Source organism: Perna viridis, chromosome 3 (assembly GCF_037379345.1).
Source record: "Perna viridis isolate PV_CMFRI_1.1 ecotype Kerala chromosome 3, ASM3737934v1, whole genome shotgun sequence".
Lineage (NCBI taxonomy): Eukaryota > Metazoa > Mollusca > Bivalvia > Mytilida > Mytilidae > Perna > Perna viridis.
The window spans coordinates 53,971,111-53,992,596 of record NC_142447.1 but is presented as its reverse complement, the minus strand read 5'-3'; the positions used below and the strand labels follow the sequence as shown (position 1 = coordinate 53,992,596).

The 21,486-nt window shown below is 34.6% G+C and overlaps 2 protein-coding genes across 6 annotated transcripts in view; one reads left to right on the top strand and one right to left on the bottom strand.

Annotated features, from left to right (window-relative positions):
* Positions 1–122: 122 nt before the first annotated feature.
* Positions 123–21,486, bottom strand: part of LOC148622915 (uncharacterized) — a 31,860-nt gene continuing 10,496 nt past the window's right edge. The window contains exons 1-5 of one of the 5 annotated variants that reach the window (XM_088573256.1): positions 7,679–7,787; positions 7,331–7,391; positions 6,204–6,291; positions 5,463–5,526; positions 123–4,064 (exon numbers count right to left, since the gene is read on the bottom strand). In XM_088573256.1, coding sequence (XP_088429382.1) covers positions 360–4,064 — 3,705 coding nt within the window. In that variant the 5' untranslated portion in view covers positions 5,463–5,526; positions 6,204–6,291; positions 7,331–7,391; positions 7,679–7,787 and the 3' untranslated portion in view covers positions 123–359. Of the gene's footprint in view, positions 4,065–5,462; positions 5,527–6,203; positions 6,292–7,330; positions 7,392–7,678; positions 7,788–21,486 lie in introns of those variants that run through there. The other 4 variants (XM_088573255.1, XM_088573257.1, XM_088573253.1 and 1 more) reach the window with 4 other exon arrangements.
* Positions 8,238–15,423, top strand: LOC148622916 (15-hydroxyprostaglandin dehydrogenase [NAD(+)]-like). The gene is made up of 7 exons (XM_088573263.1): positions 8,238–8,481; positions 12,444–12,567; positions 12,853–12,959; positions 13,681–13,768; positions 14,149–14,225; positions 14,707–14,852; positions 15,204–15,423. The coding sequence occupies exons 1-7, from the start codon at positions 8,395–8,397 to the stop codon at positions 15,322–15,324; spliced, it is 750 nt and encodes a 249-aa protein (XP_088429389.1). The 5' UTR covers positions 8,238–8,394; the 3' UTR covers positions 15,325–15,423.

The window sequence follows — 21,486 nt, the reverse complement described above, 5'->3', positions numbered from 1 at the left end:
TGATTAACTCTTTTAAAGCCAATAATAAAACACAGTGTTTTGTAGATGCATTTTCTGGTGTCTTTCTCTTAGGACAGGTAACGCTTTAAAATAAAGTGATTTTTTTATAATCAAATAGTGTGTAAGAAGAAAACTTGATTTTTGTTTTATTTATATGCTGAATACTAATTAGGTCTGCAACAGAATTTTAGTAAATGTTGACTTCAAATTTACATTTGTAAATGTAAATCCCTCTTGTTGAATTGTAGTATTGCTTACATACAAACTCTTCAACTTAAGATCATACAATACTAGCAGATTTGAAAGCAGTTCTTACAAGGGATAGTGCTGGAAATATCACCAGCTTCTTTATTGTCGATCTAGCTGGCAACTTCACCTTGAAGTCGACATCCATTCAGGGGGTGATAGCCACGAGTCCGTCCATATGTCTTGGTAAATAGATCAAACATTTGCATTGAATACCATGCCTTGTCGTTCACTTTTGGTTTATAACTTCTATCACTGATTGTCGGATTACACGCGTGCATTAAATCATTTGGTAAAACGTCTCGCAGTACTTCTGTTAACGTGGAATCCTTACAATTAGTCACTTCTGGCTTCTTCAGTGTTGGATCCATGATGCCTTTTATTTGTCCAATGGCCAGAAAGTCTTTTTCCAAGCCCATCAAATCCTCATTGGGCAGTGTTGAAGTCAGTAAACCCTCGAATGTTCTATTTCGTCTGATCTTCGGGTTATTCTTTAAACTCATACAATAGAAGCCCGGAGTTATATGATCAACAGTAAGATGTTGTATTTTGTTTTTGTTGCTGAATGTTATTAACGCTACATGAATGCCGTCCTCGTGCCATCTGATTAAACTAGGATTGGATCCGTGTGTGAAACTAAGAGCAAGAATATCCTTAGTAAAAGAGAACGAACTGTTTTCCAATATTGTTACTTGAACGACAACTGAACACATGTGCTTTATTTGATTTTTAGGTCTTTTTGGAATTATTGTGTTAAAGTTTACTGGGACGAGTTGATTCACACAAGAGTCTGGTTTCTTTGGCTTCAAATCTGTAGCATGAATTAGATCACATTTTTTCGTGAAATCAAAGACCTTGGTTTTACTTTTCTTCAAGACTAACTGTTGACATTTCCTAACACTTTTTAGATTAAGAGGTGACTTTGCTGATGGTTTTGGTGACTCATTTGTTTTTGGTATCACAGCTTTTATATTGACACTCTGGCTGGCGATCTTAGACGTTGGAAACAAAATAACCCTCTCGCCGCACCTTACGGCATACACGGGAATCTGTGGTATTTGTTGTGACGATGCGCTCGGAATAGGCAGTTTCCCTGGGGATATACCTTCTGTTTTTGTTGCCTTCGACAATAACTCTCTTACTGTAAATGGTACACCCCTCCCAGATGGTGGTACCATTTTTGTCTCCGACCTGGTGTAAGCATGGTCATTAGATGACTGTCCTTGCGCTGAATTACTTGTGTTTATCGTTTTACTATCTTTCTGGGGAGATTGCCACGGACTTGCCTCTGCGGGAAAGGGTTCCTTTTTTATAGTAGTACTTATAAGTGCAGCAGTCTCTCTAAATGGTGACTGCAGTTTTCCACTAAAGGAGTTGGCTTTGTTCTGGGAATATTTCCATACCGTTGACGTCGGAGTTCCTATATTGCTGTCTGGGTGAACATTTGGTTCCTGTTGAACGAAATCCCTTGATTCAACTTCTTTCCTTTCCTTTTGGGCTGGTCTGATAAGATTCTCCAGTTTGATTTTACCCTCAGCTGATTGTATATCGACAATCGATGTTTGACGACCGGCATAGCGTATAACTACTTTCTGGTCCTTTAAATGTGGTGCATGAAGTCCTTTATATTCCTTCGTTGGAGATTTTTTTGTGTCTGTCATGTCACCACCCTCCTTTTCCGCATTAATAACGGATTCGCCACTCGTATCCGATGTTGTTATATTATTCTCATCATTTGTTTTCTGTGAAGTGCTGACATTTGTCGCATCATGTTCATTCTCAATGTTTCTAGTTTTTGAATTGGTTTCAACTAAGTCGCTACAAATATCCACCAAACCTTCAAACTCGTTTACTTTAGGAAGACGTTTAATTACATCGTTTGACAATTTTGTTTTTTCCATCAATCTCTCTTTTAAGTTGTCGAGGAACAAACCAACTGGAGTGGTATCCTGAGATTGAACAACTTTCCTTACCCTGGAAAGATTCTGCTTTTGGCCAGTCGTTTTAGAAATTTGGTCACTTAAAGTTGTTGGGTCTTGTGTTTTCCACAAATCCGGATTGGTTTTGCGCATCTCCTGTTTGATATCATCCAGTGTGCCTCTACCTTGCAGGATTATTGATTTTCCTTCAGCTTTCTTCTTTGCTTTTTCCATTTTCCGCTTTATTTTCTCATCTGTAACTCCCGAGTCAGTGCAGTGTTCAGTTGACCGAGTGGTTATAGGTTGAATTGGGCTTGAGGTCATATTTAGAGTCACTACTGTAGGTTGCTGACTAGGAGACAACTGGTTATAGTCGTATGATACTCTCCCTAGGTTTACAGGGGATTCTAATGAATCCGATTTCTTCACAAAACTGTTGTAGAACTGTTTCTCGTTTAAATATGCGTCAGGTAGTTTTAGAATTAGCTTGTTCAGACCGCTGACATTGCTAGACCAGCTGCTTGGTGGCGGTTCAATGAAGTCTTCAATATTAGCACTTATGATACTGTCTTTTCTGACAATATACTTAGTTCCCGGTTTTGATGTAAGTCTAGTGCTATAACGGGGTTTTGAGATGTATGGTTTTACGTCAGGAGAATTTGTTGAGATGTATGGTTTTACATATGAAGAACTTGGTATTACTTCTGGAGAGACAGATGTTGACAGAGCACACTGACTGACGATCAGAGGAGTAAATGAAGCTGGCTTTAGACATCCACTGTCACTCATTGTACATGAACTCTGTTGTTCTAATGGCACCTCGCTATTCAATATGTTTGATATTTTTTTCGATGGCCTCCGTAGCGGCGGTAATGAACATGAGGAATTTCCTGGCATACTTTGACTGGTTCCTTGCGATTCTACGTTTCCTTTGATTGTCGAACTTCGTAACTCTGGACTTGGATCATTCATTGTAGACTGTTTACCTGATACATCTTTGAATACACTTCGGGTGGTCTGTTGAAAAGAAATCTTCTCTGGATTTTCATTTAATTTTGGAAGAATTCTGACTTCGGAGTGATTTGTTTTACTGTCAGAAAACTCGGATTTCATAGATATTGTTTTCTTTTTTCTATTCAATATGATAGGTATCCTTTTAACGTTCTTTTTTCTGAGTCTGTAGGTTTCTCCGTGTAAATATGAGCCTGTATCACGGTCAGAAGTGGAAGATTGAACATTTAATGATTTATCTTCTCCTCTTCCAATAGTAACAATGTTTTCATCGGTCAGTCTTTCTCGTTTATTCTCAAACTTCGTCTTCTTTGCAAACATTGGTGTCCTGCTACATTTTGGTTTTTCTTCTGAACAGTCTTCAGTCATTTTACTCATGAAGCATTTCCCACTTACCGACTTTGCATTGTTATTACCACACATACCATTTGCTGATATTTCTCGGATAGATGTGGACGATTGATAATCACCATGTTTGTCTATACATTTGCCATCAGTATAAGAACTGCACCATACATCTCTATAATCTTCTCCTTCAAGTATATTCTGTTGAAGAACAACAACTTTTCGCTTCGGCGCATCATTTTTGCGCTTCCGTTTTCTACCTATTCCAGTCTCCTCGTTCGCGACTAAAGAAGGCTGCTTTACTATATTATAGGAAGTATGGGACGTTTCACACTCAGAATCAACGAGCATTCCATTTTGTTGTAATAAGTACTCATTCATGGTATCATCACAATCAGAATACGCGTTTTCTTCGTTACGGAAGTTGGTACTGGGAATATCAGTAGTTTTATAAGGAGAAATCATTTGTAGCTCCTGATCACTGAGTTTATTTAAGACAACAGATGCCTCTTTCAGTTCGTAGTTTAAATTTGATGTATTCATCTGTGAAAAAAAACCAAAAAAAAACAACAAATTATTGGGTTTTTTTTATTATCTTGCGCACTTTGCATTTAACACTACGCCGTTTTGTGATTTTTTTCAATTTATTTTTATTTTTAATCTTAATTTTACGAGTATACATTTTTTTTTGCTTATTTTTCAACTTTTAAAAATTCGAAAAACACACATTCTTCGACTTGAAGAACTACATGGGTAAATCCAAGTACTTATCATGTAATATATTCAAACATAAACAATAGAAAGTTTGACTTCGACACTAGTATGATATTTTCGTTGTTTTAGAAATAATAGTAACACCAGCAATGAACATCCACTTAAAATAAAGATGTATAGTATTAAAAAAAACCTGCTGCATTTATCCGTTTCAACGGATATAACCAGTTGAGTCAATTTATTAGAAGCTTTTAAAGGTCAGCTGGCTCCAGCTCTTTCGACAACAGAAATGTAGACTAAATCCAGTAAAAATGTAAATATCTTTATTCACATGATTTTTGTTTGTTTTTCATCACTTTTTTTTTTTTTTTTTTGGCATTTGATAAATGTATAAATGTTTTGGTTTTCACCACGCATGCACAACAGTTAGTAATCATTAAATATGTGATGGATAACTGGATACCAGAAGAAGAATCTAAGGTGTGTCTATTTGATTTATTTCGCATCCCAAGGATATGAAACGTAGACGGATTGTTATGTTCATTTTATTTTTTTTTCGTATTTTGTTTTGATTTGATTTGTTTTGTTTTCTTCGTCTTGTTAGTTCATGGAGTCATAAAAAGGTGCAGTCTACTCTTCTTCATGAACTCGTGGATCGTTACGGTGTATCCATCTGCACAATGAAAACTGATTTTTTTTTCGTCTATCCCGTACTTGACTTTTTATGACCAACTCGGTGATTGTTTCAAGAAAAGCAGAGGACGCTTACCCTACCGATTCACCTGGTCCATGCTACCAGTTTTCAGTGGAGTCCAAGTTGCTCATTTACAATTGTCACTTTGTATGTATTATTTTAGTTACTTTATGTTCTTTCCTGTGTTTGTTTTCCATGTCTGGTCTTTGTCCCTTGGTTACATTCTTTTAATTTCAGCTAGAATCTTGGTTCCCTTGATTACTCTTCTCTTTATAAGTAGAGCCAATTACTAATATCGTTTAAACAAGAAAGCATAATAATAACCGTATGGATTTTTACGACTTGGGATTGCACGCGTATTGAATTTTAAAAGGATTTTGGTCTTGAAAGTACTTTTTTCTTAGATAAGAAATGTAGTAATTACCGTTATTCAGTAAATAGGTAAACAAAACTCTAGCCTAAATTTTATTTAACAGTCGGATTTGTGAGTGAAAGTCGTGTTATGGCGTCAAAATATAAGACTTTTAACTCACTTAGCTATTCATGTGGCGTCCGTCGTCATTAACAATTTTTCAAAAATCTCCTCCTCTGACACTTCTGGACAAATTAAAAAAAAAACCTGGTATTAATGTTTCAATTATTTAATTATTATTTAATTAAGGTTAATAATTAGGGTTTTATTTTGCCTAGAACTGATATGGGGATTTTCAAGTTAATAAAACTACCTGTTCAAGAGTTATTCCTTCTTTTTATAACACTCTTATCATTTTTTCATGTTTCGTTTATTAATTTGAAAAGTCAACTTCAGTTTAACTTCAAGAGGTTTATTCTACATCATTCGGTCAGAATTTTAGAAGAAAAAAAACGATTGGCATTATATGTTTCTAGAAATATACCGGACTAAATGGAATTTAACTTGGTGTGAATATTTCTAAGGTTATCCTGTCCAGAACTGATATTGGGATTGGGATTTTTTCAGTCGTCGACAAACGACGTGCTTTGCAAATATCTTTAAAATATTAAGATTAAGACAAATTCTGACATCGATAAATGTCTTCCGCAAAATGAAATTACCCATGGTGAAATTTTCGTAAAATTCTCTGTTGACCCGTTTGGAGTTATTGCCCTTTTTATGTTTTTTTGTTTTTGTTTTTTTGTTTGTTTTTTTTTTGTTTTTGTTTGTTTTCGTTTGTTTTTTTTTTGTTTGTTGCTAATTTCGTGTAATTATTTCTAAATTCTACTTCTCCGAAATTATAAAAAAAATAAATTCTCACCAAATTTTGTAAACATGTTTCTTAGGGTATTGTGCACAGATCTATCGTTAGGACTTCTGATCCGTTGACAAATATGGCTTCCATATTACTAAAATATACAGCAGGCGTAAAACTGCAGTTTTGTTAACATATTTAAAAAAAAAAATGATTTGACCCAGGTTAAAGTATTCAGCTTGATGTAATTTTACCATTGAGATATTTTCGTGAAAATCTATTGACCCTTGATGGGAGTTATTTTCCCTTTGGACGTTTCTTTTAGCCTTTTAGATATTTTCATCTTTATAGACGAACTTCTTTGGAACCTAAAGTGCCAATGTTTTGAGACTTCACAGGACTGGTATGTTAACCTCAATGCTCTTTACATATAATGCATTTTTACGTGGCTAAAATGGCTCAGCGGGTTGCAGGAATGGTATACTAATAAGTATAGGGGCGGCTTATACGTTATACGTTATAACTCATACATTATGCCAGAGCTTGCCGAAGCTACACAGACTTTTTGTATCGCGCTAGAATTCTAACAAATAGGTTTCTGGAACAGGATTATGTTGCTACAGGATTGAAGTCATCACTACAAAAGTTTTACGGTCGTCATCATGAACTCGTGGATCGTTATGGTGTATCCATCTGCACCATGAAAACCGATTTATTCAACGGTTCATAGTTTTCCTTTCCTCGTTTGTCTACCCCGGACTTGACTTTTTATTATCAACTCGGCGGGTGTTTCTAGAAAAGCAGAGGACGCTTACCCTACTGGTGGACCTGGTCCATCAGAATATAATCAGAATAGATATTGAGAAATATGAACTTGAACTTCTATTTTTATAAGACCGATTAATTTTTGGTAAACGCCAAGTCTCATTTAATACCAAACGCGTAGGTATGCTTCTACAATGTTTGCTTGAGGTTACTGATTCTTCATGAATTGTATAAGTCCGATACGCTACAGGTTGTCGGGTTATCATTCAGACATTATTCTGAAACAGAACGACTAGTCGTCACTCCATCTTCTTTATGCTGCGAGTAGTTTTAAAGTCTTAGGTGTGACTCGACCGGGAATTATTTCTATATTAGTTGTTGATTATAAGAATGTTTCTGTGTTTATTCTAGTAATTATATATACTCACCACTTCTCGTAGTTATATTTTGGTCTCAAGAGTACGTTGGTAAAAGTTTTGGCATTGCTCACTGAAAAAAAAAACGCGATTAAGAACACAATAACCTTTGGTAACTACAGGTTGCATTCGAACTAAATAATTACTGGAAATCAATATTGCGCGGCCAGAGATTTATTATCTTGTTTCCAAAAAATAATGTTAATATTTAGCCATCATATTTTTATATACTGTAGTGAGACATGGCCGTCATAGGTTATAATGTTGAAAAGTAATGCTGAATTTCTTCAGACACAGAGTTCCAGCATTAAACATATACGAATTATTTTGGATATAGACATAGACATATAGGATACTTACATGTACTTCACTGACCCATAAACGCGAACATGCTAAAGTTAGAATTCCTGCAATCATTTTGAATTCATGGACACTAACGTCATATTAAAAATTGTGACGTTAACAATGGACAAGCACGTTTTCCGAATTTATATTGATGGTAATTTGCGCCAATTTACTAAAATCGGTGCATTTTTCTTAAGATATGTATAAAGAAAATGAATTGTAGTGCATCGCACAGGACATGAGCTAGTCCGAATTTTCTCTGACCCTGCAACCCTTCTCTTTTTTATTTGGATATTGATAGGAGGGTTGCAGGGTCAGAGGAAATTCGGACTAGATATGAGCACGAGGACGTATCAAATAATCGATCAATCATCCAGTTTAGAAAATTCAGTTCCACTCAAGGGAACTTTTCTTGTGTATAAATTTTAAACGACATTCCAGCATTTTTAATTTTTTCGGTGTTTTTCTTTTTCAAGTTATTATCTCGAATGTTCGAGAAATACCCCCCCCCCCAAAAAAAAAAAGAAAAGAAAAGAAAAAGAAAAAAAATGCGTAACCGTTTTCGGCTTCCGTATATACCTGTGTGCTTGTATTTACACTGTCAGGTTGTATGAAAACTGATAACAAAAATTTAATTGGATTACTTCACGGTTTAAAATGAGTATATGAATATGTGTACATTGCCATATCAAAGTTCACAAAGTCACTCTTCAAAGGGATGATATAGTTCTATGGCAAGTTGCGTGGCAATCGTTACTGGGGCCTCACGGGGCTTAGGCAGGGCATTCAGTGAGGCCTTACTGAAAAGAGGTCACAAGGTAAGCGGCGATGTTATCAAAATTGCTGTATTCACGTTCTACACAATTTAATTTGTGTAGTCCGTTTTAAGATTTTTCTAGATATCTTTCGATCTGAATTTTTGTATTCTAATTTCTATATGTATTTTGTAGTACAAATTTAACGGGTGTAAGATTTCTGAAGAAGCCATTGAACACGACATCGACCTCGTTTAGACTAGAGTTTAATATTTAGAACAAGTTTTGTTTATCGAGATATGTTTACATGGTCATAAATTATAAATAGGTACAGATGATTGATTGATTGATTGATTGTTGGGGTTTAACGTCCGAGTAGCAATATTTCAGCTAAATTCAGGCGATGAACATGAAATGATGATGATGAAATGAAAAAGGGATGGGACACAATCCGTGACAAGGGCAGCAAGGTCGACAAATTTAGATTGCCTCTAGAAAGGTAGGATCGGGCAATTTAGCCTCATGTGGCGGAGCGCAAAGGTTCCTACTCCTATGGAATACCACAGCAGGGTTCTTTAACGTGCGAGGAACGTGGCATCTTTCCCAACACGAAGAACCACTATGGTTTGCGGTCAGGTTTTCCGTATTACAGCCTGACAACCCCAGCATGTGACACGCCAGGGGTACCCCATTCCATCACCTGGGGCACACAACCTAGTTGCTCTGTGGGCAGAGCGCCTAGCCCCCGACTAGGTTTCTGAGCACTATTTAGTCGCCTTTTACGACAAGCTTAGCGCTGCTGCAAGCCTATTCTTTTGACACCCGGACCTGCACGGAGCTAAGGGACCGGTCAAAATTTATCGCCACATATGACCGGTGCAAAAGAAATAAGAGCTTATGTAAAAGTTGCAACCCTATCTGACTTGAAAAAAAAATGATGTCCTATGTCAACTTGGTAAGAAAAAAATGAGTGTCCTATCATTGTTTTCTTAAAAAGCTTTTATTTGAAAATATTATATCAACACATACAGTACTAGTGTATTAAAGATCTTACAAATGAGGTATTGATATAAAGCTATTTCTATTTTAATACATATAGTTATTCCAATTACAATGAATTATGTTAAATAGTTGTATTTTCTACTGCATTTATACGTTGTAGACTATTTTTGTTATAATAGTTTGTTCTTTTTTTAAGTTAATAAAAAAATTGGTTCAAAGTATATGATCGTAAAAAAGAGACTTGCGTCCTATGGATATTATCAGTAAAAAAAAGTGGTGTCCCAACAAAAGCATTACATCGAAAAAGTATCTGTACTACTGCTATTTGCACTGGTCCTATGATGGCGATAAATTTTGACCGGTCCCTAAATAGGTACAGAAATAATTCGTATATGTCTTTTGACATTTTTTAAAAATCGCATAAGTTAATTGGTTTTCTTAATGTTATTCAATTATCATATTCATTTTAGCTTGACCCGATTGCCATCACTCGGTATCCGTGGTCGTCTTTCCCTTCAACTACTAGAACTCAATAGAACCTGTTTGGATTGTTCCCTAGATTAAAGAGGATAAGACCATTTAAAAATATGAAATGGTGACCCCTAAAATAACATATCTTTTAAAGTCTTTTTTGCTTTTTTCTTGATATTATACATAAAATCATCGTCTGTGAAACTACTTGACCAATTGAAGCCCAACTTGGTTAGAATGTTCCTTAGGGTATCCTGCTCAGAACTTATTTAGGGATATTTTAATCGTCCTCGATCATGGCCGCTTTTACTTGAATTGAAATGTAAAGGTCAAACAGCAGTTATATTCTGTTTTTTTTTGCAAACATCTAAAAAAACATTAGGTTAAGTTCTGACATGGCTTAAGTGTTAAGAAAATGGAATTCTATAAATGGGTATTCTGTTTACTCATGTTGGAGTTATTGTCCTATTTGACTGTTTTGTTATATTCTAGTTATCTATTCTACCAATCTTCTCAAAACTGCCTGACCAAATTGTTACTTAACTTTCCTAGGGTATCCTGTTCAGAACTGATGTGCTGATGTTCGATCCGTCAACGGACATTATACATATTATTTAACATACATCGTAGGGATCAAATAGCACATTTTTGTAAATACATGTATCTTAAAAATTAGTTGAGACAAATTCTGACCGGAGTGAAATACTGAGCGACGAGATGATCTCTAATAATGTGATAAAACCGTTGACCAATGTCGAAATTATTGCCTTGTTTTACTTTTTTGCAATTTTTAAAGACAATTTCTTCAGAAATCAACAGATGCCAATGTATGAAACTATATGTTTGATGACCAACAATGCCCTCTACATACACTGTACTTTTTGTGTGCATCAGATGGCTCAGCGGGTGGTTGCGGCCTCTCAAAGTTGCCATGGAAACCCTATGTGGAAACACATTTTGTCCTATACTAAGCCAATTATGACCGAAATTAGCAGAAATAATAAAAGGAGTAGTTTCTACAAGTGATAAGATTTTGTTTTTTTTCTTTATCAAACAAGATGGCTGCCAGACTTTATCTAAGCTTCTGATTGGCAAATTATCAACCCTTCTGAAACATCGCAGGTTTTGAAATATTTTGAACCTTGACATGGTTGTTGACCTCAATGCCTTCTACAAACATTCCATTTTGTCTTATTTTTTCATCAGGAAGCAGAAATAATGTGAGTATAGACACCTCTTTAAATGATAGACTTGTTCCAATGGATGAAATGTTACCTACAATTGATAACTACGTGATCTCAAATCTCTAGGGGCGATTCAAGCTCTTTAGAGGCTCTATTTTATATCGTAATATTCTACATCGTTTTTCGTTTTTCATAATTTAGACTCTTCGCTAGTTTTACCGTTTTTGTCGGAATCGGGAGGGGCAGGCATTTCCTTGTAGCATGTGTATATGTGTTTCCGAATGCTGCTAAAACTCCCGTTTTGACGGTAGATTGTTGATTTTGGTAATGAAATATGAGGAGGCCCTCGCCGAAAGCGGGAAACTCACCACCTTTGGCATACATGTATATATATATTGAACAGACATATCATGGCAGGGAGCTCGAGGGGTATTTTGCGAAAAATACCAGTCAAGGTAAGAAAATGTTTGATTCTCGAGAGTGGTATTTTTGCAAATACACTTCCTATCATGGTATACTTGTTTAATTCAGCCGAATATCAATTTAAAAAGTGACCGATTGTTTGTTGCTTTCATGGTCTTCATTGGCGTTTCCATTTTTATTTCTGCTACACGGCCGCGTTGTTGTCTGACATTTTTGACTGTTTGACAGATACTTGGATGACTTCCGTTTTTATTTCTGCTTCAGAATTGATAACGTTCCGTGACTTTGGCCCATGAAACAGAAGAACTTGCGAAAAAAACATCTAGTGTGATGGGGCTCGCGAGGGTAAAAACGTCAAAAATGTTTTGGTAAATACCACGGCTAAGGGTGAAATGGTGTATTTTATGCATATACCCCGGCAGCTATAAACAGACGCAAATCTTTAAAAAAAGGGTTATGATGACGGCCTTTTTTTAAAAATCTTTTAAGTTCCACTATATAGATAGGTCACTACAGATAACTTTATGACAATTTGTGGAAATGAAGCTATATTGAGACACTTAAACAAGCAAATCCAACATTATTTTATAAAAAGTATATATTTTTCAAAACCTTGTATTATGGAAATCCGTAAAAAAAGATTTTCTATTTTGTTATGAAAATCTGTAGCCATGATAACATAATAAAAATATACATCAGTTTTCATAACAAATTTTGGGTGCCTCCCCAAAATTAATTGTCAAAAAACAGTTTTTCTTTTTCTTTTTTTCTTTTTCTTTTTAAATTTTACAAAATTAGACCGGGTCAGTTTTGTGTACGAAACAGTGCACCTAAATTCCATTTGTATAGTGTAACCTTATAAAAAAAACAACGGACTGTTGCATCACGTTTTATTTGTCCAAGTTTTTTTTATTATGGTCATGCAAAAATCTAACTTTGTTTTAGGTATTTCTATGTTGTATTGACAAAGAACAGGGTATCGAGACTTTATCTGAGCTCAGAAAGCAGTATGGCCAAGACAGGGTTGAATTTCAATATTGTGACGTCCGTAACGAGAACGATATATTAGGTACGCTGTTAATCATACAGGTCCGTTGTTTTTAATTAAATTCAGCATAAATAATCAGTTATTTTAAGAATATATTAGGAAGGGCTTGTTTCGTTAACATATATTTTTATTTTTTTACACGACGTGCCAATGCGGCATCTATCAGATTTCTGATTTTTCTGCATTTTTTTTCTCATTTTGTGAGTGGTTGAAAGTGAGGAGTTGAACATTAATGTTACACATTCTTAAAGTATTATAGCAAAACACACATTTGATCCTGACACAAAGTACATGATTGTTTTATAGATGTTTATAACAATGCTATAAAGAAGTACAACCGTGTTGACATCATGGTTAACAACGCTGGTATTATGAATGAAAAACAACACAAAAACACTATAGACATCAACCTGGTAAGTCGCCACCAGAAGTTATCTTAAAACATTTGATGCAAAGGTTTCTCACTGAAAACGGTTTTTAGAAATGCAAAAGAGATCAAGATTCACGATTCAATCTAATATTTACTTTTTATGCCCCACCACACGAGGTTGCGATGTACTGTGTGATACCATATGAAAAGTTGCATGTCCATCCATCTGTCTGTCCATTTACGGGTTCCGGATGATAACTGGAGTTACACCGAGTAATATCGTTAACTTCAGGGAATAGAGTTTACCATCACTTCATTAAATGACAATCATTTGATGAATTTCCCTGGATAACCGACAAGGATATTTAATCAAAAAAACTTTTGAAATGATAGAAAGTTCTTGTTAATAGTCCAATTAACAACCTAAGGTTTACTAGGTAATGATCATACGATTAAGGGTAGAGCAACTCTAACCCCTGAAGTTAACTGTATTACTCGCTATAATTGCGACAGAACTTAGGTAGATCATGACATGGGTTTAAAAATACGACCAAACGTACAATCATTGCACGTTTAACTTGACTTGACTGACTTGATGTATCTACTGAAAATATTGAAAAATAAGTATAAAACCAGTCTTGTGAGTTCAGACTGACTTCCTACTAGTAAACGGGTTATTGATAATCTTTACATGAAAAAAAAAACATGAATTAAACACCATGTTTAACTACAACAAATATATTTTCAATTAATTTAAACTTAAGACAGGGATGATGTCAGGTTCATTGATAGCTCTTAACCATATGATTAAACAAAAGAGTGGTCTCATAGTGAACGTTTCCTCTATAGCAGGTACGTACGTTTCAGATAGACAGCTTTTAGTTAGTAGCTATGTTTACACATTTCACTCAATCGAACATTCATTGTTAGTTTCTGTCTAACCAGTTTATGCTAACCATAGCATAATCAGCGCACTTACTGATTTTTACACATTAACCTGATCGTTTATTTTCGTTGGTACATCAGCATTATGAAACATTTTATGCCTCAAACTTGCTGCATTTAGAGTCATTTTTCGCGCAATATTTTGTCCCATTTTACAGTTTATTCTACTGATGGGTATACATGTTTATTTTAATTGCTGAAATTGATATCACTTTTATGTGATCCAAAATTATATACATTGATACACAACAAATACAACCAAAAATTACATATTGATTTTGTGGTAGGGTTAATGCCTGTTGCATTCTGTCCTGCATACGCGGCCTCTAAACATGGTATCATTGCATACAGTCGCAGCTGGGCGGTAAGTAATTAGCAATTCATATTAGATATTTGTACTACAATAGAAAGTTTATTATATGTTATTTTCATGTTTTTAAAAGTTTGATAATGTCTCTTTTAAATGAGTCCGGGTTTCTTGTTTTCTTTTTGGTTATCTTTGTTTTGTGTTCACGAAGACAGGACCGTCTTCGTATTTTATTGCATTTTCTTTGACCCTTGACCCTTGAGTCGTTGGTATCAATAGTCTTTTTATCGCATGACTAAAGACTCGTACTAGTTGTTTGCGTTTCTCAACTGCAAAAACGTTCAAACTAAGAAAACACGTAAAATAATTAAAAATATCTTTTCAGTTATATTCACGTGGTTCATTTTACAAAAAAAGATGATGTCATAATAAAAAAAAATATTCTGACATTGATACTTACAATAAATTGTATGCCAAGCCGGTATGATTTAAGAAATGAATTAATACAACCAACTCCGTGTAAAAAAACATTCTTCAGTTCCATCCTGATGTTAAAAGGAATGGTGTACGTATAGCCTGTTTATGTCCAAGTTTTGCTAACACAGACATCATAAAGAATCCCCATGAAAGGCTTGACAGACCCGATCTCGCCCAAAAACTTATAGACATGTATAAAATAATGCCGTAAGTAACCAGTAACCAAATACTAGAAAACAATATATAGACTATGGGCTTGATCACTGAACCAAATAATTGATCAAGTTTTTTCTTTGAGCGCCAATGAACTTAAAATTGGCCTGACCAGTAACGTTTAACTTTTCATCCAAACCCACAAAAAAACAACAAAAAACAAACAAAAACAAAAAAAACCATCGTAATACATTAAAAAAAGTTAAAAGCCATTCAAAGGATAAATCTGGACTTACTCTTTCTACCAAAATGCAGTCTTTACAAAAAAAAAAAAAATACAAAAATCAAGTAATGTCGTGAAGTGCGGAGTGCCGCTCAAATTACCATTTTGTTTAATTATTGCAGGGTTGAGCGTGTAACAGATGCTTTCCTGAGGCTTTTAGATGACGATGGAAATAATGGTAAAGTTATGGTAGTGACACCAACAGTTATGGAGTATACTACGTTTTATGACCCTAAACTTTGATTTTCAGTGACTATGGAATGTTTCTATTCCTACTCTTATTAAATGTGAACCAAGGACAACACTCAATCCTTTAATTTGTCAAGAAATTTCATTTTCCAATTTGTTATTTTTTTCAACATCATTATTCCTATGCCTTCATGTATGACAATTTAGAGAAGGGAAAGATATGTTTACCATTACGTGATCATAGAAAAACATATCAATTATTCTTCTGACTGATAATTATTTCTATCAAAATATTAAACAAAAACAACATCCATGGACTTAAATAGAAGCAAAAACGAGCGCAGTCGGAGCACTTGAATTATATTTTTAAATACTAGTATGTGTATTTGCGAATAAGATAACAAATACTTAAAAGTTTGCCTATTTTGCTAGTTAGTTCCCATATTCCCTTTAGTTACGTTATGCGGTTTCATATTAATCCTCCAAAGTCGCAATAACCAATCATGTGAGGTCTTTAAATTAGGCCAGATCAAGACCCTTAGGGATCAAGAGCCAACGTCCTTGTTGGGTAAACAGCAAACGATATTAACATTTCCACTTCAATTTACACGTGGCCCTCTCATAGCTCCCTAATTTTGCGTGTTGCATATACACTTGTGTTTTGCAGTGCCAAAGTATTTATTCTCCGTAGAATTTTATGCATATATTACAAACAAACAAACACTTAATTTATCCTCATACACCGAGGTGTACAAGAGGTCATTTACGAAGCATATTGTATGCGTTTGGTTTAGTAATTGTAGCAGATGTTGCATCGTGTTGATCGTCCAAAAGGCAATGTCATGTGTAAAATTAAGGATTAATTTATGATTTACATGGTAAAGGAGCACAAACGGCCTTACCCTTCAACAAACAACCAAAAATAAAATAAAAAAAAACGTCATTACCCTCCAAACAAACAAAAACAAATAATGTTCTTACCCCTCAAAGAATCGAAATTAAAAATAAACTTTCCAATAACCAAACAATGGCATTTTTTCAATGATCAATTTTACGGTTATCGTGCAAAATGATATTGCAAGGAAATATGTGCAGGATTTAAAATAGAAATAAATAAAACATCAAAAAGCAGACGAAACTTTTTATTATGTGTGTGACGACGACTTTAATATTGTGAATTCAATATATATGAGGTGATGATTGAGGGATTTTACGGTCTTGACTATCCTTGTGGATCTCGCACGCCCGCCTCTGACGGGGATTCTGTTAGCAGTGATATTAAAACCAACGGATGTCGACGTCGGAGCTCAGCCTTCGGGATACCTCACCGAAAAACTCGGTTAGAGTTTCTTACTTGCGAGTTTTACCAGACCCCACGAGGGTCCGAGAGTGTTTCCCCACTCTAACACTAAATGTTCAGGAGTACGTCAACCGAAGAATTTCAAATGTATCGTTGAAATAGTTTTCTTTGTAACTTGCTGAAACAACTATTACAAAACTATTTCATTTATAATTCCAATATTTGTGTTACTTTCGTTTGTACTACATTTCGTTTGATAGTAGGTTATTATCAAAGCAAAACAAAATAAATAAAAGCGGTACGAACGAAAACTAAAACAAAATAAACCAAAACTAAAAAAACACACCCTATTAAATACCAATCAGGATTATACGTAACAAACATTTTATAAGTTCAGGAAGAAGATTCAAATTAGTGTTGCGGACGGCTAAGGATTTTTTTAACATCATTTTTTTTCTAACTGAAAAGTGGTAAAATTTTCCGCTATTTTGCATTAATTAGAGGAGGAGTCAAAGATCAATCGACCCCAATACACTTTGATAAGTGATTTAAGTGAAATCGTTCTTTGTAGGTATCGGAAAACAGGTACCATGTAAAGATCATATGTATAGAATTTCAAAAATGTAAAAAAGAAATTAATTACAATTTTAGTACAATTAATAGTTTAAATATGTAAAAATTTGCAACTTCACTCTCATTCTACAAAGCCCATGTTGCAGATCGAATCGAGAAGGTCGTGTTTATTCTATATGTTTTTCAGTAAAGAATATTTAGATATACACTGTAATATTCTACGGTGTCTTATTATCTCTTAATCATTGAAAATACACTAAAATGCAACCGATTTTATGGGCATTTTTGTTCTGTGATTAAATAGTTACTTTTGTCGGAAAAAGTTCTTTTTACATTTTTTAAATTCTATACATGTGACCTTTACATGTTACTTGTTTCCTAATACCTACAATTAATAATTTCACTTAAATTACTTATCAAAGTGTACAGGGGTCGATAGATCTTTGACCCCTCCACTAATTAATGCAAAATAGCAGAAAACTTTACCGTTTTTCACTTTGATAAGTACGATATTCAAAAACTACATTGATTTATCTGTCCATTGACATATGATATAGCCGTATACCCTCTAGGCCCATTAAACTCGAAAACTAAAGCACTTTTTGACACCTGCTCGCAGCACTAAATAACTCATATCATGCAATAGTCCTTTTGCATATTGACATAATGCAAGCCAATTTAGCAAACTTTTTGAAAGGGACGAATCCTACCAACACACGACAACCTGGTTGGCGGTCTCATTGGGGAAACATTTTTCTTTGAAACTTAAACTATTTTCACTTCCGTAAGTAAAGCAGCCGCAATAAATCAAAAAATTGAATTTGAAGTATACTGCTGACCATTGCTCCAATCGGACAGTAAACCAGCGTGTCGGGCTTGGGAGTTAGTTCCCTTTGCTTAATATTTAAAAAAAAAAAACGAAAGTCAAAGTCGGGATTATGAAAAGGTCATTCGCCTGTGCTCAAAGAACTCCTCTGTGATTTATACAATTAATTTTGTGAGTTTTTTTGTGTAATTTAGTAGAAATATAATAATTAAATTTAATCGACAGGCAATTATTTTAGTTTTGTGTAGTTGTGTAAATATGTTTAGGTTGAACGGGCCTACAAAACATTTCCCGCACTCCAGGCGAACACGCTATCACGGAAACACACAGACGTTCTTGAAACTGATAGTAGAATTAATGAAAGAGTAATCAAGGGAACTAAGGTGATAGCGGTAATCAAAATAATATAATCCAGGGACAATGACCAGACATGGAAAACATACACAACAGAGAACATAAAGTAATTAAAATAATACATATAAAGTAACAAAAGCAAATGAGCTACTCCACGAAAAACATCGGACGTGGACCAGGTGCACCGGTAGGGTAAGCGTCCTCTGCTTTTCTAGAAATACCCGACGAGTTGCTCATAAAAAGTCTAGTCCGGGGTAGTCGAAAAAGGAAAGGAAAACTATGACACGTTGAACAAATCAGTTTTCATGGCGCAGATGGATACACCGTAACGATCCACGAGTTCATGATGACGACCATAAAACTTCAGTAGTGATGACTTCAATCTTGTAGCAACATAAACCTGTTCCAGAACCTACTTGTTAAAAGTCTAGCGCGATACAAAAAGTCTGCGTATTCTCGGCAAGCTCTGGCGTAACGTATGATTTGTGATATGAACACTCCATAGCATGTGCTGAAGGGATGTTGCCACATATGAAATGAAAGTTTACAATTCTGACTGAAAAGTCATCACGTTTGTCGTGAAGTTTGGTCAATAGTTTTCCCTTACCATCGATTTCTATGTGCAGGTCAAGATATGAGGCTGACCTTACAGTGTTTGTAGTATCCTCTATCTCAAGTTCTTTGGGGTAGATGCGATGTATCAAATCCCCGAAATTTGGATTGTTAAAAGACAATATGTCATCTATATAGCGGAAATTGAGATTAAAGGATCTAGCTAAACGATATTTTTCTTTCGGATGAGATCAGCTATAAAGTCAGCCTCATGAGGGTGAAGGTATAGGTCAGCAAGTAGAGTAGCACAATTCGTTCTCATTGGAATGCCGACCGTTTGTTAAAAAACACGTCCACCACACTGGACAAATATGTTGTCGATTAAAAATTCCAGCATTTTGTAAACATCTTCTGTATAGTTGGAAGATGATTTGGAATTATTCCTTACAAAATATGAGGAATATCTACCAAGAACTATATATTTGTATCTAGGTGTACCATCTTGTTTGGAAAACAAAAACAACGATGTATAATGTTTTTAAGTCGGGTTGTAACTGAGTATGGGGATTAAAAGTCATAGGTTTTAATGCTACTATATTCTGATAATAGTCTTGAACTGATGGTCTCCCAAAGATCTTTCGAATTTTTCAGGATCCAAATTGAATTAACGCCACTACAGGAGTAACAAGTGTTGTGAAAGAATTAGATAGAATCAGTAGTCATCATTTTAGATTATATGAGATTTACCCGACAAAAATACAATACCATTGAAAAGCAATCAAATCAGTACAGCAGGAAGTTCATGTGTAACAGAGCTGAAAAATATACACATTATTGTACCAATCATAGTGAAGGTACGAATTGCATGTTACCATCAAAGGTTGCTTTGAATGTACGAACCCAGAGGTGGAAGAGACATGTACACGTACAGACAACAATAAATCCTTATATCCATGACGCTAAATTTTCAAAGGCTTAACGAATTTCACCATTATACGTTTAGTTTGTATATAAGCAAGTGTAATATGCATTTCAACTATCAAAATCCCGATAGGAATTTATATTAAATAAAAAATAACTTCTTGTATAGATGGGCAAATGTGATTGTAACGATTTTGACAATGCGCATTCTTCTTAATAGAAATGGAATGAAAATATACCAACTTCTTTATCAAACGTGACTGTTATTTATCAAGTTGTTGGATGTGATTGTCTCAAAAACGATTTATAGATATAAACAACAAGTTACAAGTCAGAAAACGGGAAAAAACAGACACATCATTGCTGAAAAATATTCTGGTTCGATCAGTTGCCCGTAATGGAAGAAATTTGTTTTCTTAATGGATTTATTATACTATTGTATCACACGAACTTTAAGATAATGAGATAAATAGTTTTCGTACTGATTTCTGTTCAGTAGGTCTGGTTATTAATGCGTAAAAGTTCATCGGATGAACATTCTATCGATCTAAGTCATACACTGGCTAAACAATAAATCTTAAAATCTTAAATGTTTCAGTAGAACATGACGGTTGTCTGTCAGAACTTCTACTGATACCATACCATCCGTTTTACATTAAACCATCTTCTGAAAAGGCAGATCCAGACCCTTTGAAAAGGAGGGGTGCCAGCCGGGGTTCCTGAGAAAAAAGGGGGCCTAGGACATAATTTGCCATTTTGTGTTAATTTTGTGATGATATATTTTTGCATATTTCATATTTAGGAATATTTTATGTTAAACATTTTGTCAATTTTATTAAATCGATTGTATAAATCAAATTTCACTTAAAGATTATATTTTCTAAAGGATTAGAATTAACCAGTACTGTCTTTAAAAAAAAAGAGAGCCGACGCAGTAAAATTTTGTTCTTTTTTTAAGTTTCTAAATTTCTTTCAAGAAAATAACACATGGCACACAATTTCAAATTTTCGATTGTTCTTTCGAACGCAATTTCAAAATTTTGATACAGTTTTTTCGAACGCCACTAAGTTAGCAGTATTTGGCCAATCGGGAAACATAATTGCGATAAGGTGATTTGCGTTTCCATAGAAGTGCGTCCTTAAGGTCAAAGGGTAAAAAGCGGAACTATACCGACTGCGTCGGAAAAAGTAGTCACAGGGATGCTTACATATTAACAAGAATGAAACAGCATAATGCTTAATATCTAGATCCGTTAAGCAACTCAAAAAGACTTTATGAAGACATCAATTGAGGAAAAATATTATCAATTAGTAGATTATAAACGGGATGCAGAGACGGAGATAATTCGGTATATAAAAAGATTTTGCAGCCAGTTTAATCACAAATATATATTGGATTCTCTTCTCTCTCATTTACAGGTATATGTTGGATTTCAATTCAAATCGATTTTTATTCCTTTACTTTATTCATAGTAATAAATTCAAATTACTAAAAGATATTTTTACGATGTCACAGCAAAGCAAATCTAGATTTTATTCAGTAAATCAATTTATCAGGAAAACAATTTAATTCTTATTGCTTAGTACATCATTGTGTTATAAGTAGTTTTACAAATCGTATGTAAATTTGTGAATGAAAATATTTTAGTCATTAGGTCAAACAATAGTAAATCAAATCCGCTTAACTTAA

Bases quoted from the DNA above. Each gene is read 5' to 3' on its own strand.
- LOC148622916 (XM_088573263.1), top strand. From the start codon at position 8,395: ATGGCAAGTTGCGTGGCAATCGTTACTGGGGCCTCACGGGGCTTAGGC. The intron at 12,960-13,680 runs GTAAGTCGCCAC...TTTAAACTTAAG, and splicing joins ACACTATAGACATCAACCTG to ACAGGGATGATGTCAGGTTC. The intron at 14,853-15,203 runs GTAAGTAACCAG...TAATTATTGCAG, and splicing joins GACATGTATAAAATAATGCC to GGTTGAGCGTGTAACAGATG.